The sequence below is a fragment of the Sinocyclocheilus rhinocerous genome, unplaced genomic scaffold (genome assembly GCF_001515625.1).
Source record: "Sinocyclocheilus rhinocerous isolate Xijiao unplaced genomic scaffold, SAMN03320098_v1.1 scaffold819, whole genome shotgun sequence".
Classification (NCBI taxonomy): Eukaryota; Metazoa; Chordata; class Actinopteri; order Cypriniformes; family Cyprinidae; genus Sinocyclocheilus; species Sinocyclocheilus rhinocerous.
This window is the reverse complement of record NW_015665814.1, coordinates 579,770-595,021: the sequence shown is the minus strand read 5'-3', so window position 1 is coordinate 595,021 and position 15,252 is coordinate 579,770. Positions and strand designations below refer to the sequence as shown.

General features: G+C 36.2%; 1 protein-coding gene across 1 annotated transcript in view; it reads left to right on the top strand.

Moving 5' to 3' along the window:
* myo6a (myosin VIa) overlaps nucleotides 1-15,252 on the top strand; it is a 55,550-nt gene that overhangs the window by 18,586 nt on the left and 21,712 nt on the right. The window contains exons 2-7 of the mRNA XM_016542604.1: nucleotides 4,413-4,536; nucleotides 7,353-7,422; nucleotides 7,518-7,591; nucleotides 10,049-10,213; nucleotides 10,874-10,954; nucleotides 12,173-12,181. Of these exons, the coding sequence (XP_016398090.1) occupies nucleotides 4,420-4,536; nucleotides 7,353-7,422; nucleotides 7,518-7,591; nucleotides 10,049-10,213; nucleotides 10,874-10,954; nucleotides 12,173-12,181 (516 nt within the window). The 5' untranslated portion in view covers nucleotides 4,413-4,419. The remainder of the gene's footprint in view (nucleotides 1-4,412; nucleotides 4,537-7,352; nucleotides 7,423-7,517; nucleotides 7,592-10,048; nucleotides 10,214-10,873; nucleotides 10,955-12,172; nucleotides 12,182-15,252) is intronic.

Below are 15,252 nucleotides of genomic sequence, written 5' to 3'. Positions count from 1 at the left end.
GACCTATCGGACTGCGCCATCTAGAGTTTCATGCCAGAACTCTGTATTTCAAAAGGTGCTGTTGACTTGAAATTTTCACCAGATGTCGATAACAATACAAGTAATCCATACATACAAAGAAAACAAAACAAATAAGTTCAGAAATTAAGTTATATGTATTAAAATGGAATGACGGAAAATGGAAAAAGGGTTCAATCCTTTTGCCCTGTGTCGTTCTATTTTATTACACATAACTTAATTTCTGAACTTATTTGTTTTGTTTACTTTGTATGTATGGATTACTTGAGTTGTTACCAACGTCTGGTGACAGTTTCAAGTCAACAGCACCTTTAGAAATATATTAACTGAGAAAAATGGTGACGTGTTCAATGCTTATTTTACTGTATATATGCATGTATGTATACCTTAAACGTATTTTATTTATTTAATGTAATTTCATTTAGTTTAACTTGAAGTACTAAAATAACTAAAACGAATAAATAAACATTAATGCAAATCATATAGACATAAAAACAAATTAATAAAAATGACAATCACACAACAAAAATACTGTGTCAAAATACTAAAGTAAAAACTGGTATACTGGTAAAGTATGTGTTATTATAATTTTTTGTTATTATTTGAAATGAACATGAGCACATAGAACACATTCTTAAGAAATTGTCACGTGTGTTAAACTAGATTTTTCCCTTATCTTTATCATGGGTATTTTTATATGACATTGACCCATAAATGGAAATGATTATACAGCAACACGAGACCAGGAAGAAATGATGGGTTCAGTTTGCACAGATCCAGTTGTACCCAATAAATTTTACAACATTGACAATAAGTTACTTTGTGAACTTTGGCCTTATTTTTTTATCTTTTTCTAGTCTTGAGCTTGAAGAAAAGCGTTGTTGTGGCAACATTTCAAAGAGTGTGTGTGACATTTTTTTTAAATTGAAATAACACAGAGAGTGGATGTTATTGAAGCCTCCAGGTGGCTCTGAAAGTGGATGAGGGTGGTGATACAGTGTGTTGTGGGATGTGTGTAGTGAGTCCACAGGTACAGGTGGAGGGTGACTTTGTAGTGATCTTGTTTTGATGTGCCATTCCTGGACCCTGAGGCTGTTTGCACTGCCACACTGGTTTAAAGTAGGGATGTGCCGATCCGATATTCATATCGGGTATCGGCTCCGATAGTGCCATTTTTCTCGGATCGGGTATCGGTCAGAGAGGGCCGATCCAAATCCGATATTTATTTATTTTATTTTTTTCAGAAAGGAAAACTTGAAATCGCATCATATGACCCCTTTAAACGCAGAATATCTTTACGACCACATCAAGCGGGAGTCTTTTCAGAGACGCACTTCACAAACGAGTGCAGAAACAGTACAGGTGACAAGTAGCTTCAGTAGAACAACAACTGCAGTCAGATGAGATGTTGTCAGGCCATATGAATGAATGAATTTTCCTGTCCTGTCAGCTGTTATACTGTGCTCGTAACACATGCTCTTCAATTAAATGCACAAATGCGGTGGCACGCATTGTGTAGCCTGTATCATTTCATATTAAAGCGCGAATCAAACTACGAGCACGAGTGTCAGATCCGCATCATGTTCAGCAGTGGCAGCTCTTAAAGTAATAGCAGCCAAATAACCTAATAACCCAGCTGCTGTGACGTCTGTTAATCAAAGAACAAAAGAAAAAAGAGGAAATCAATAACTTTTGTAGCTTTAAGGATTCATGCATATTTAATTTCGAATGTAATGTTTGATAACTTCAAACTTCAAACTATAAAATTTCTGTATATCTCCTACTTGCTGAAGGGCAAATGTAAATGTGACATTTATTATAATATGTTGGGGGGGGGGGGACTATTTCCTAGAGACATCAGTAGTATTGGTATCAGTGATACTTGCAGTCAGTCAAAGAAAAAAGATGCCATTAAACAAATAATAAAAATATACTGCCTTTATGTTGTTTCTACATTAATTTGAAGATTGAATGTGAAATTAGGGCAGTGTAAAAGTATATTTAAAAACGTTAACGTTAGGCAGGATTAATCGCAATTGACCGTGATTAATTTCAGAAAATAAATGTGCCATTAATTAGTACATTTTTTTTTATCGATTGACAGCGCTATTCCAAAGCAGTCGCAATGTGATGAGATTCCAGCAACAAGCTAATTGTCTAAAGTTAAAGAGTAAGACACGACAAAAATCAATCACAGCCAATCAGAAGTTCACTCTGCTAGCATTATCGCGAGTACATAATCAAGTTAATCAAGATTAATACACTTGTTTGTTTACAGATTCAACGTTCAACCATTATTTTCAAGATCTTTCTGGTAAATTATACATTGTTGCTTCCATTGAGGCTATTAAAAACATGCAAAGTGATGGCCTATCCAATAACTTACACAACGTCATGGAAACGGAAATCTTTTCAAAAATAGAATCCCCTGTCACTGTTACATTTTACTGTTTAAGACAAAAACTGATTAACATGGAAAAGATACCTTTTATTTATCATGTGTTGTAAATGAGTCGCTCAGTGTTGCGCTATTGCATACTCATACAATTTTGGGGGGAAAAAAATAGCTTAAATATTTACAAGTCTATCATGATTTACATGGATTACATGGTTTTTGTCAAAATTTTCAGTAGTGCTTCAAATGATCTTTCATATAGGCCAAGTTAAATAAGAATAAATTGCTTCATAAGGCTTACGTTGTACATGAATAAAACATTAATCACATTTGGTAGCCAACATTCAAACCAAGAAATTGCAGATTCGGTCACACTTTAGTTTGGGGACCAATTCTCACTATTAACTATGGCTTTTGCCTCAATAAACTCCTAATTTGCTGCTTATTAATAGTTAGTAAGGTAGTTAAGTTTGTATATGGGGTCGGATTAAGGGATCTAAAAATAAGGGCATGCAGAATAAGGCATTAATATGTGCTTGCTTTAATAAGCAACTAGTTAATTGTGAGAACTGGTCCCTACACTAAAGTGTTACTGCTTTGAGTATACAGATTTGTGTAGTAAAGCACTATGTAAATGCCTCATTCGTTTAGAGCAGCTCCAGTGCAAGCAGCATAATAGCATGTTTAGGTACAACATAACCAGCGCTGAGAATGTCAGAAAGCTTCCCTGTCTCTTCCTAAATGATAATGAAGCTAGTGTTACCAGAGTTGATGTTGTAAAATGAGTAAACAGCCGAGATGCTGATCATACAGGAAAAAGATCTTGTATTCAAACAGCTGGACAGTGGAGATATTCAGACAGAGAGCGATCAAATGGAGGGCATTTTAAATGTAGAAACTTTTGACCTGACTCAAACAAACAAACATGGTGCATCAGTCCAATGCAAAACTGATGCAAAAAAGCATATGTGTTTTTAAAATGTGTTGCATGCAGATGTGGAGACTTGCACCCCAGTCAGTCCGTTGTTGTATTGGCTGTACTTTGCTTTGTGTTCATTCTGGAGTCTGAGTTATGTGATCTGGATAAAGCACCTCTCTGTGTTTTGCTCCATTTATCTTTCCCTCAGTAGTCGTTAGTCTTTCTAATGAAGCCCATCCCAGTATGTCTAGCTTGCAAGTTATTGAATTTCATCAAACGTTTATTTACAATTACACAGTGGACCTTGTTATGAATCTAAATCTGATTGTTGTGAAATTTGTGGCCATACTAATGATAATTTTCATTCTACGCCAAATGAAATAAATCAGCTGAGAAACACCCCTTTGAGATTTGAATTTAGTGCTGCTACATTTTGCCGTTGTATTCACCATATGAATATTAGAGTAAAGCGTTAGGCTTTGTTTGGATAATTCCCACACTTTCAGTTTTGCTGTGTTACTGTGAGATTAAAAACATCAGCAGACAAACCATTTCTTTGAAAGGCCATTTTTATCCAACCTGTTAGAGAAATGAACTAACATTTATATATCGCATATAATATATAAATATGAAATTGAAAACAAGTACCATCAGAAACCAGAAAAGTGAAATGCAATTTAAACAAAAACTAGGATAAATTGTAATTAATATTATTAATTAATATCAATGATAATTTTCAGATTTTCCATAGTTACCAAAAGCTCTGATTTTTTGATGAGGCACAATCAATTGTATGATTCTACAAAAACTACATAATTTTTGAATGAAATAGTTATATTTGCAAAATAAAAATTGTTACAATTTCACCACACAAATGTAAATTCAATGTGTAAGTGCTATTTTTCCTGATATATTCTCATTAAACATTTTGCTATTTCTAAATTAGGCAATAAAAAACATATCAAACATATGAACACATCTCCATCAATGCTTCAAGCTAACATTTTCAGTGATTTGTCAGTATTGTAGACCCCAGTCATCCTCTGGCATTTCACTGGTTCTGCTGTGTTTCTTCCTCAGCGGTGAAATGGATGATGGAAAGCCGGTGTGGGCGCCCCACCCTACGGATGGGTTCCAGCTGGGCAGAATCATCGACATCAGTGCCGATAGTCTGACCATCGAGCCTCTCAACCAGAGAGGGAAGGTGAGGACGAGCGTCTGCAAAAATACACGGGCCGAAACATACCACACACAAGTACACAAACACGCATGCTTCCAGTTACACAAGCTGTTATTATAGTTTTTTGCATTTAATATGTGTCAGAATGCCATTCATAATGCAATGTACAAGTGCACTATATAAATGCTCTTCTATGCTCAGTTTTCTGTTATGGCAGATCAACAATTTAAAGAGAATCTTGCTGAGCAGGTTAAAGTTGGTTAAACTGTCTTCATGTAATAACACAGTGGTTCCCAACCCTGGTCCTGGAGGCACCCCAACACTGCACATTTTGCATATCTCCTGTCTCTGACACACCAATTTCAGGTCTTGGAGTCTCTACTAATGAGCTGATGATCTGACTGTCTGCTTAACACTTAAGACTATCTTCTAACACTTTCTTTGTCAACTTATTCTACTAACCCTAAACCTACCCTAACAGTCTACTCTGAGAGTTAGTAGACATGTAGTTGCAAATTAATGAGAATTAGTTGACATGTAGTTGACATGTAGTTACAAAGTTACTTATAGTTAGTAGAATGTCTAAAGTGGACTATCGAAATAAAGTGTAACCGAAGGTTTATATTATTAAAGGGTTAGTTTTTCATGCACAACTTTGTAAATCTACCGCTCTATGGCATAAATCACATTTTATCTAAATTCGAGAATGTGCATTTGTAAAGAAAGTAAACATTTCTAAATGAATTGTGGCGAGAAAATAAGACACCGAAAATGATGGCAGGAAAACACGTCTTTCTCACAAACACATGACTGTGCTTGATTATGAACCAGTAATTATAATGAATCAATTGGAATTTTACATTACCTATTTGAATATTCAAATGAATCCTTCATTAAATGAACTCCCTGAATCCATCAGAGCAGTTAATGAATCATTATATGACTGACTTCTGAGCTGAAAGTTATCATTGCTTATAGCCTTGTCCATCTTGAAATGTTGGAATGCACATCTTGGAGCTTTATGAAACTTTAATCATTACTGGCTCATTGTTCATCTGAATGTAGTTTTAATGTTTTATTTAAATATATATCTTAAACTGCGTTGTCATATGAAAACTTCATTTCAAGACGGTCGCCGTTAAAAATAATGGGGAGGGGTGAACGGGAGACACAATTCTGTAGAAAACGCAGGAAGACAAACGTGACCTATACCTCAGGCTGGAAATAAAAGTGCTCGCTCACTTACTGGTTGTCAAGGAACACCAGTGAAAATCTTAATTAAAAACTGCATTCCCACATTAAAGTTCGGATGATTTAATAGCTTTTATTAAAATGCTTTTGCCTTAAGAATGAGGAACTGCAAATGCGATCTCATAATGAAGGTACTCACATTTCCTCTCCTGTTCTGTTTCTGTCAAAAACATTTTTGCACTTCACAGATTCTTTGCAGAATGATTTAAACTCTTCGGATGAATGCTTCTGTTTTCAGAGCCACTGCAAACACATCCTGTTGCCCATATGAAGTCTGGCTATCTCTGGAGCTTGACAAAGATTACAGTAGCAATAACTCTGTGTGTTTGTGTGTGTGTTTTCACATGTGACAACTACAAGACAGAGTGTTGTGTGCAGCATTACATCTAGCCCATGTGATTTGTGTGCAGTGTGATGTCGCCGGGATGTGAAAGCACAATGGGCCGTCTGTTCACATGCTACAAGTGTGTGTGTGTGTGTGTGTGTGTGTGGAGTACACACTACTGTCTGATATTAGAACAGAAGCATGGAGGTGGAATACATAAAGCAGGAACCTTCACTGTTGCATTTGATGTGTTTGCTATGGAAATGGTGTTTGCTTTTGAGCAATCTAATCTCTAATCGCACATATTAAGGGGGCAGTTCACCCAAAAATGAAAGGTGTTACTCACCCTCATGTTGTTCCAATCCTGTAAGGCTTTTGTTCATCTTTAAAAAAAACAATTGAAGATATTTTTTAATGAAACCTGAGAGATTATTGCCCCTTTATTGACAGGTCATGCAACCAAAATTTGATGCATCAAAAAGTTCATAAAGATCGTAAAAGTTATGCAAATGAAGGTATTCTGAAGAGACACAATGGCTTTATATGAGGAACAGATTTAATTTAGTGATGTATTTACATATTAAACGTAGTGCTGTCAAACGATTAATCGCATCCAAAATAAAAGTTTTTGTTTACATAATATGGGTGTGTGCTGTGTATATTTATTATGTATATACAACCCTCTACGGACACCTTGACAATTGAATCTCCATTGGCTAGTAAATTGTTTAGTTTACTCGCCAGACTGATATATATATATATATAGTAGTCAACATTTGAAGTGGATCAAAAAAAGTTCATCAACGTTGTCCTAAGACAAGAACGCATTTTTAGGTTTTAGGACAACTTTGATGAAAGGTTTTGATCCACTTCAAATGTTGATTAGTGTATAGATATATATATATATATGTTTGTAAAATGGCAGTTTTTTTAAATATCTGAAAGTACACTCTTAACATCAGTCAGTCAAGCATTATAATATGATAATCAATATTATTTAATGTTAGAACTTTAGGAATTAGAATTAAAACTTGATAACCATGTATGAATTTGCATCTTTCACTGTTAAAACTGAAGCAGTGCACTTTCAGTAGAGGGTCTCTCATGTTGCATTACATATATTATAATATCGTCATTTGAGTTTCGAAAATGAACAAGAGTTTTTTGTTTGGAAAGACATGAGGATGAGTAAAGCATGTAACTAACACAAGTTGTCATGTTTTCAGCATGCTGTACGTTTAACATTAAAGTAATTGTGTTCCAGAATTTTCAAGCTCCTGTCAATCAAGTCTTCCCTGCTGAAGATGATGTCAACAAACATGTGGAGGACAACTGTAAGTGTTACTGTGTTTGAGATCTTCCTGTTATGTGTTGGATAAAATGACAGCACTGACTAATGATTTCATCTGTTTGTGTGTGTGTGTTACAGGCTCACTGATGTACTTGAATGAAGCCACGCTACTAAATAATGTCCGTGTGCGCTACAGTAAAGATAAGATTTATGTGAGTATTTTTCTGTTGCAAATGTTGTCTTGAAGATTCTGTATGTCCCCTGTGCTTCATGTTATCCACCATAAATGGCAAGATGAGTACTGTGGCTGAGAGAGCTCAACGCGCTGCAAATGAAAAAACACATGCAAAGAGAAAAAAAACACCTGCAAATTAAGAAAACATCTTCATCAGTTTGACTCACAACACAACCAAATACAGAAACACGCTACAAATACTCGCAGCACAACCAAATACAGAAACATGCTGCAAATACTCGCAACACAACCAAATACAGAAATTCGCTGCATATACTCGCAACACAACCAAATACAGAAATTCGCTGCATATACTCGCAACACAACCAAATACAGAAATTCGCTGCATATACTCGCAACACAACCAAATACAGAAATTCGCTGCATATACTCGCAACACAACCAAATACAGAAATTCGCTGCATATACTCGCAACACAACCAAATACAGAAATTCGCTGCATATACTCGCAACACAACCAAATACAGAAATTCGCTGCATATACTCGCAACACAACCAAATACAGAAATTCGCTGCATATACTCGCAACACAACCAAATACAGAAATTCGCTGCATATACTCGCAACACAACCAAATACAGAAATTCGCTGCATATACTCGCAACACAACCAAATACAGAAATTCGCTGCATATACTCGCAACACAACCAAATACAGAAATTCGCTGCATATACTCGCAACACAACCAAATACAGAAATTCGCTGCATATACTCGCAACACAACCAAATACAGAAATTCGCTGCATATACTCGCAACACAACCAAATACAGAAATTCGCTGCATATACTCGCAACACAACCAAATACAGAAATTCGCTGCATATACTCGCAACACAACCAAATACAGAAATTCGCTGCATATACTCGCAACACAACCAAATACAGAAATTCGCTGCATATACTCGCAACACAACCAAATACAGAAATTCGCTGCATATACTCGCAACACAACCAAATACAGAAATTCGCTGCATATACTCGCAACACAACCAAATACAGAAATTCGCTGCATATACTCGCAACACAACCAAATACAGAAATTCGCTGCATATACTCGCAACACAACCAAATACAGAAATGTGCTGCAAATACTCGCAACACAACCAAATAAAAAAATTCGCTGCAAATACTCGCAACACAACCAAATACAGAAATTCGCTGCATATACTCGCAACACGACGAAATAAAGAAACATGCTGCAAATACTCGCAACACAACCAAATACAGAAATTTGCTGCTAATACTCGCAACACAACCAAATACAGAAATGTGCTGCAAATACTCGCAACACAAAAATGATTATATATAAATCGTCAGTTTGTTGTTTTACACAAATGCACACAGACATTATTTCATATAAGACATAGTCGTGAGATGCAACATAGACATATGGCAAGAAATCTGTAGACGCGCCCATAACAACAAAAGACAATACTTTATTGAACCTTTTCTGTTAAGAAGTGTGCGCTGCAAACGCGAGCATTTTTGATGATCGTTTCTGTCCAGTCTGCTCGTTTTATCGCGTTTAACCACAGCTGTCGTCGTTTTTTTTTTGTCTGGCAGTGGCAGCAGATATGCGATCAAATTTCTAATTTGACGCTGTATTACGTCGATTCTGGCACCCAACATCACAACAAGATGATATTTTAAGCTCCTTATGTAGCCGAATCTGCGCTGGTTTGAATGGGCCGCCTCCAGTTTCCCCTTTGTTTTGCTGTAAAATATGTGTAAAATATGGGACCTTTAACACGTATATCTATTATAAACATGTGATTTATTTCCCAGCTGTTTACCTTCGCAAACATAACCGACTGTGTTTTTGTAACTTCTGCATATTTATAACATAAACTTGTGTGTATTTGACATTTAAGTGCAATAAGACATGAAAGAAAACCGTAGATCAGAAGTTTAAACTGATATGGCTTTAAAACTCAGGATTTCAGCGCGATAGACATGATATCAATACCAATCACATGTTTTTTAGCAGATTATCTGAGGGACGAACTGTAAAGGCAGCCCTATTCTGGAAAAGGGGGCGGGGAGCAGCAGCTCATTTGCATTTAAAGAGACATGCACTAAAACAGCCTGTTTCCGCTTCCACTCAAAATAGGCATTTTCAAAATGATATAATAAATGATCTGTGAGCTGAAACTTAACAGACACATTCTGGGGACTCCTGAGACTTATTATTATTACAAAAATATTACATCTTGTAAAAAAGGGCATGATAGGTGCCCTTTAATAGTGAGAATTGGTCCCTAAACTAAGTTTGTTGTTATGTTGTACACAGAGTGCAACTCCATATGATGTTGCAGTTGTTGTAATTAATGTGACGTGTAGTGATGCTGATGTGTGGATTTGTACATTAACTAGTTACATGTTTATTTGAACGCAGTGCTGCTTTGTTTTCCAGAATGCAGTAGTAGGTGGTTTCGTGTCCCATTACCTGCTGGAGAAGTCCCGTATCTGCACGCAGGGCCAGGAGGAGAGGAACTATCACATCTTCTACAGGCTGTGCGCTGGAGCTCCTGAAGACATCAAGGAGAAGTTCCACCTCAGCTCTCCAGACTGCTTCAGGGTTTGTGAACTCACAGACTGACACATACACTTACACTACACTTTCACCTCTGTAGAATAGCCAGGCAGTGATTTCACAGTCTCAGTAAAGACATTAACAAGCACCATGTCATTTACTTTGACATGTTTCAATTAGGGGTGCTCCGATCAGGATTTTTGAGGCCGATCACAGAAAGCAGTATCTGCCGATACGATCACCGATACTGATCTTTTTAAAGCTTTCTTTTTATCATGTAGAACTATTTTTAGTAATACTCCAGTCATTTATCATTTATACATTTATTCAAAATTTTCATTTTTGAAAATGGGGGGAATTTCCCTCTTATAGGTGACTCTTGTGAGAGGAGATTTTTTAATTATTATTATTTGAGGGGTGGAGGGGAGCATTTTTTAGACATTTTTCAAAAATATATATTTATCTCACCTAAATGTTTGATCATGCAGTGCATTTTAAAAATCCCAAAGCGATTATCGGCCGATAGTGATCGGTTGCCGATCAATTGGAGCACTGGTTTCAATTCAGTTTGAGTGTGTGATCATCCAAAGTGTTGCAAAATGTAAAATTATACTAAGTAGAGTAATCCTTGACTGTCTGCCAGGTGTTCTTTCAAAGGTGTTCTTTTACTGAGCATTTCTTGTATACACTTTCTGTTTAATCCAGTATCTAAGTCGAGGATGCACAAGGTACTTTTCTACCAAGGATTCAGACAAGCTGATACCTCAAAACCGCAAGAGTCCAGAGGTAATGCATTTATTTCCAGTGCCTTCTCTGTATAATCTGAGAGACTGCCACCAATTTGTTTTTATTAGTTTGGATGGGGAAGAATTGATTATGGACATCAGGAAGCTGATGTTTTACAGGCAAAACATTGTTGGTCACACTTTATTTTAAGGTCCAATTCTTGCTATTAATAAACCATTAACTATGACTTTTCCCTCAATAAACTCCTAATTTGCTACATATTAGTAGTTAGTAAGGTAGTTGTTAAATGTAGGTATTGGGTAGGATTAGGGATGTAGAATATGCTCATGCAGAATATGTGCTTTATTAGCACTAATAAACAGCCAATATGCTAGTAATATGCAGGCTAATAAGCAACTAGTTAATAGTGAGGATTGGTCCCTAAAGCGTTACCACATTGTTTTATCATGCATTGGTCAATTTTGAGATTTGAGATTAAACTGTTGTTTCAGGCTACTGGAAAGAAAACACTCAAAATAGACTTAGGTGTTTATTTTATTGCAGTTTATCAATTTGTGCCTGTACAATACGTATCTTTTAAAGGCCGTTTTCTCAAAATGAGTTTTTTTTTCTCCTGCACAAATCCAGTTTCATTAGTTTTATTCCTGTTTACATTCTGAAGGTTTTTACAGAGGGATTTGTACATATATCATTCATATTTTATACAGTTTTTTTTTTTTTCTAAAAATATGGTGATTATTATTTTTTATTTTTTTCTGGATGTTGACAGTATTTTCTGATTAATGGAGTGATAAAAAGAGAGATCCAAAATCCCTTGTAAAAAAAATGTCAACAAAATGAAAGGAACTGTATGCATATTATTTGCACATATTTAAATAATGACTCATTTGCATTTAAACAATTTCAGAAAACTTGTAATTGCAAATCTTAATGTAATCAATCAGCTGGGGAAGTATGGTGATATCTGTTACATTATTTTTACACGGAGATGATATATATATATATATATATATATATTTTATGGCAGCACTGATTCAGCATGAGTGATATATCTTGTCCTTTGCAAGCGTCTACACTTGTGTTTGGTTGCTGGTCTACGGCTTGATTTTAATTCTCAGATACTAGGCCTTTTGCTAATGACCGTATATTGTGTGTAATTCAAGCATGATTATGTTCATACTAATCTAATCACTGCACTAATCATGTGTAACCTCATTGTCTGTGGTTGTGTGTTTGTGTGTATCTGATACATCAAAGGATGAGAAGGTGAATATGTGTGCTGTGCAGTCAGAGGGGCTTTGCTTTTCTTCTCTCCTTTTGTCATATAAATACATGACCTGGGTCCAGTGCGTTTCATGGTCTGTTATACTTATTGTGGACTTGTGTATTGCATGGAAAGTGGTTTCATTTAATTCAATCGGTCTCTTATAGTTAACAAACCTAAAGGAATACTCTGGTTTCAGCACTAGTTAATTTCACCAAATTTGTCCTTTCCTTAAAAAGAAAGCAAAAAACTGGTTTACGCTGGTTACATATGAACTCTGTCTGTATGAAGTTATATCTAATATTGTAACATTCTCTTGCTATTTCCATGCAACACTTGAAAAAAGCATATGAAATATATTTGACCCAGATCTTGTAAAAATTGGGGAGCTTACTTTCATTTATTGGGAGCGAAACTGTCATTCCCCTTCACTGTTTTGGCTTTTCCTAAGGTAATGGGATATTGTTCTCTTAATATTGCTGTTTTTGTCACAAATAGTGGTAGTGGTATTACAGCAGGCTGCTAGTGCTCTTTTAAAATCCACCACATTAAAGTTAAAAGATATTAATGGTGTACTGTGACACTCTTGCTATACTGGCAGTTTTTGTGTCCATTAGCATTATGTGCTCCTCTCACAAGACACATTTCTCTTTAGCCGCTGCATTTGTGTGCCAAAATACCTTCAGCTTCCTTTCAAGTGTTTTTGAACAAAATGCCAGCAACTTATCGATTTATTGACAATAGTTTTGGCTCAGTTTTATCAGGCATCTGGGGGATGCAAAGTCTCTGCCATTTAAAAATATCCACACGGTTGCATCAGACTCGTGATTGTTATGAGGAGTTATGAGGGAATTTTGTGAAAGTCATGATAGTAGTAATAGAGTTTATCTGTGGCTGTCACCACAAAATAGACAACTCCCAATTCACACACAGTTTATGATGAGGAATGAACAGAGAGAAATCCTTCCAACATATCACTGCTGCACTTGGATAAATTAAGAAATTAATGAGGTTATATCTGGATTCTGCAGTGTCTTGATGTTGAGATATGTGGACGACACCAGGGTCAAGATCATCATTGTCGTCAGTGGATTGACTAAATAAAATTCACATGGGAAAATGTTGAGGACAATATAATATATAATAGGACAATACTTTACAATATAAGAGGGTGGAGTATCAGACATCAAAGACTGTCGAAAACCTACATGCACCTACCATTTTCCTTTTTTTCTTAGATGAACTACTGTGACCTGAAATCTTACCTCATTTTATATCTTTCAGTAAATTTAATAAAAATACAAGTATGAACATATAGGCTAATGGCAAAGTTTCTATGTAAGATTGTACTCGAGTCTTCAAAAAAATCATAATAAAATGAAAGCTCAACTATAAAATTACATTTTCTTTCACAATGATATGAACACAGTGCCTCAGCCCCTGTGGCTTAACAAACCGGTTGCGAGACCCTTTGTTATTTGATGCTCATCACTCCAAAGTCAATAGAAAGCTGCATGTTTGAGCTGACAACAAACCGACCAGCTCAGAAATCTGAGAGCTTCTATATGTGGTCAGAGAAATTTCAAAAAGCACAGCATTCCCGCACATTTCAACCGGGAGACTAAAAGTGCGGTCACTGTTCTGATTGTGCAAATTCCTGATGGATGTTGCCTGTGAATTTTGGCAGACCAACAGTGACGGCATGCAGCTACAAGGACTCAAAGCAAGATGCAAAGAATGCATAAGAATACAGGAAACTCTAATGTAATTAAGGTTGTCTACAGTTATATTAGAGAAACTGAACAACAGCATATGAGTGACAACTTTACTCCGTTACATCTGAGTTTACAACCTGAGGTCACTGACGTGGAGTCTATAGAGACAGAGCGACACGCGTCATAATCTGAAAACCACGCCCACACCGGGGGGGAAAACAATCCAACGCTATCCATTGACTTTGTATTGCGGGAAGCTGCCTCCTTGTTATTTCTGACTTATAACAACAAAACAGAACAATGCCTAAAAGCTGCTATGTGACAAGATGTACAGTAAACAAACTAAAAAACCCAGAACTACGTTTTTATTAGCTGTCGACCCCAAAAAAACGAATGTTTAGGAACTCAAAAGTAAAGCGCGACGCGTCACATTACTCTGTGAACTACGCCCACTAGAGGGAAACGTAATTGGCGACAGGAAACATTCATTATTTTTAACCATGTCAAAGGATTATTTCACCAGCCTATGTGAACCTGAATAATTAGCGTAGCTGCTGTTCCAACCAAGCAAAAATTATTTGTTCAACCCAAGCTAAGGAATAATAATGTGCATTTGATCAGATAAAACTGCAGTACAAGATTATGAGATGCATTATTTGAATGCTTGGTCAAAGAGATGTGTCTTTAATCTAGATTTAAACAGAGAGAGTGTGTCTGAACCCCGAACGTTATCAGGAAGGCTATTCCAGAGTTTGGGAGCCAAATGCGAAAAAGCTCTACCTCCTTTAGTGGACTTTGCTATCCTAGGTACTACCAAAAGTCCAGAGTTTTGCGACCTTAGGGAGCGTCATGGATTGTGGTAGAAGGAGCGTGGTAGAAGGCTAGTTAGGTACGCAATGGAAGAATGCTGTTTTTGTAACATGGGAAATATGATTTTCAAAGACAAGTTGCTATCTAATATAACACCCGGATTTTTGACTGTAGAGGAAGTAACCGTACATTCGTCTAGTTGCAAATTGTAATCCACGAGATTCTGTGTACTGTCTTTTGGTCCAATAAGTAATATCTCTGTCTTATCCGAATTTAATAGGAGAAAATTATTGGTCATCCAATCTTTTACATTTTTAACACACTCTGTTAGCTTAGATAATTTAGAAGTTTCATCTGGTCTTGTTGAGATATATAGTTGAGTGTCATCATCATAGCAGTGGAAACTAATTCCGTATTTTCTAATAATATTACCAAAGGTTAACATGTATATTGAAAATAGTAGAGGACCTAGGACAGATCCTTGTGGCACTCCATACTTTACTGGTTATAATTGAGATGACTCCCCGTTTAAATAAACAAAGTGGTAG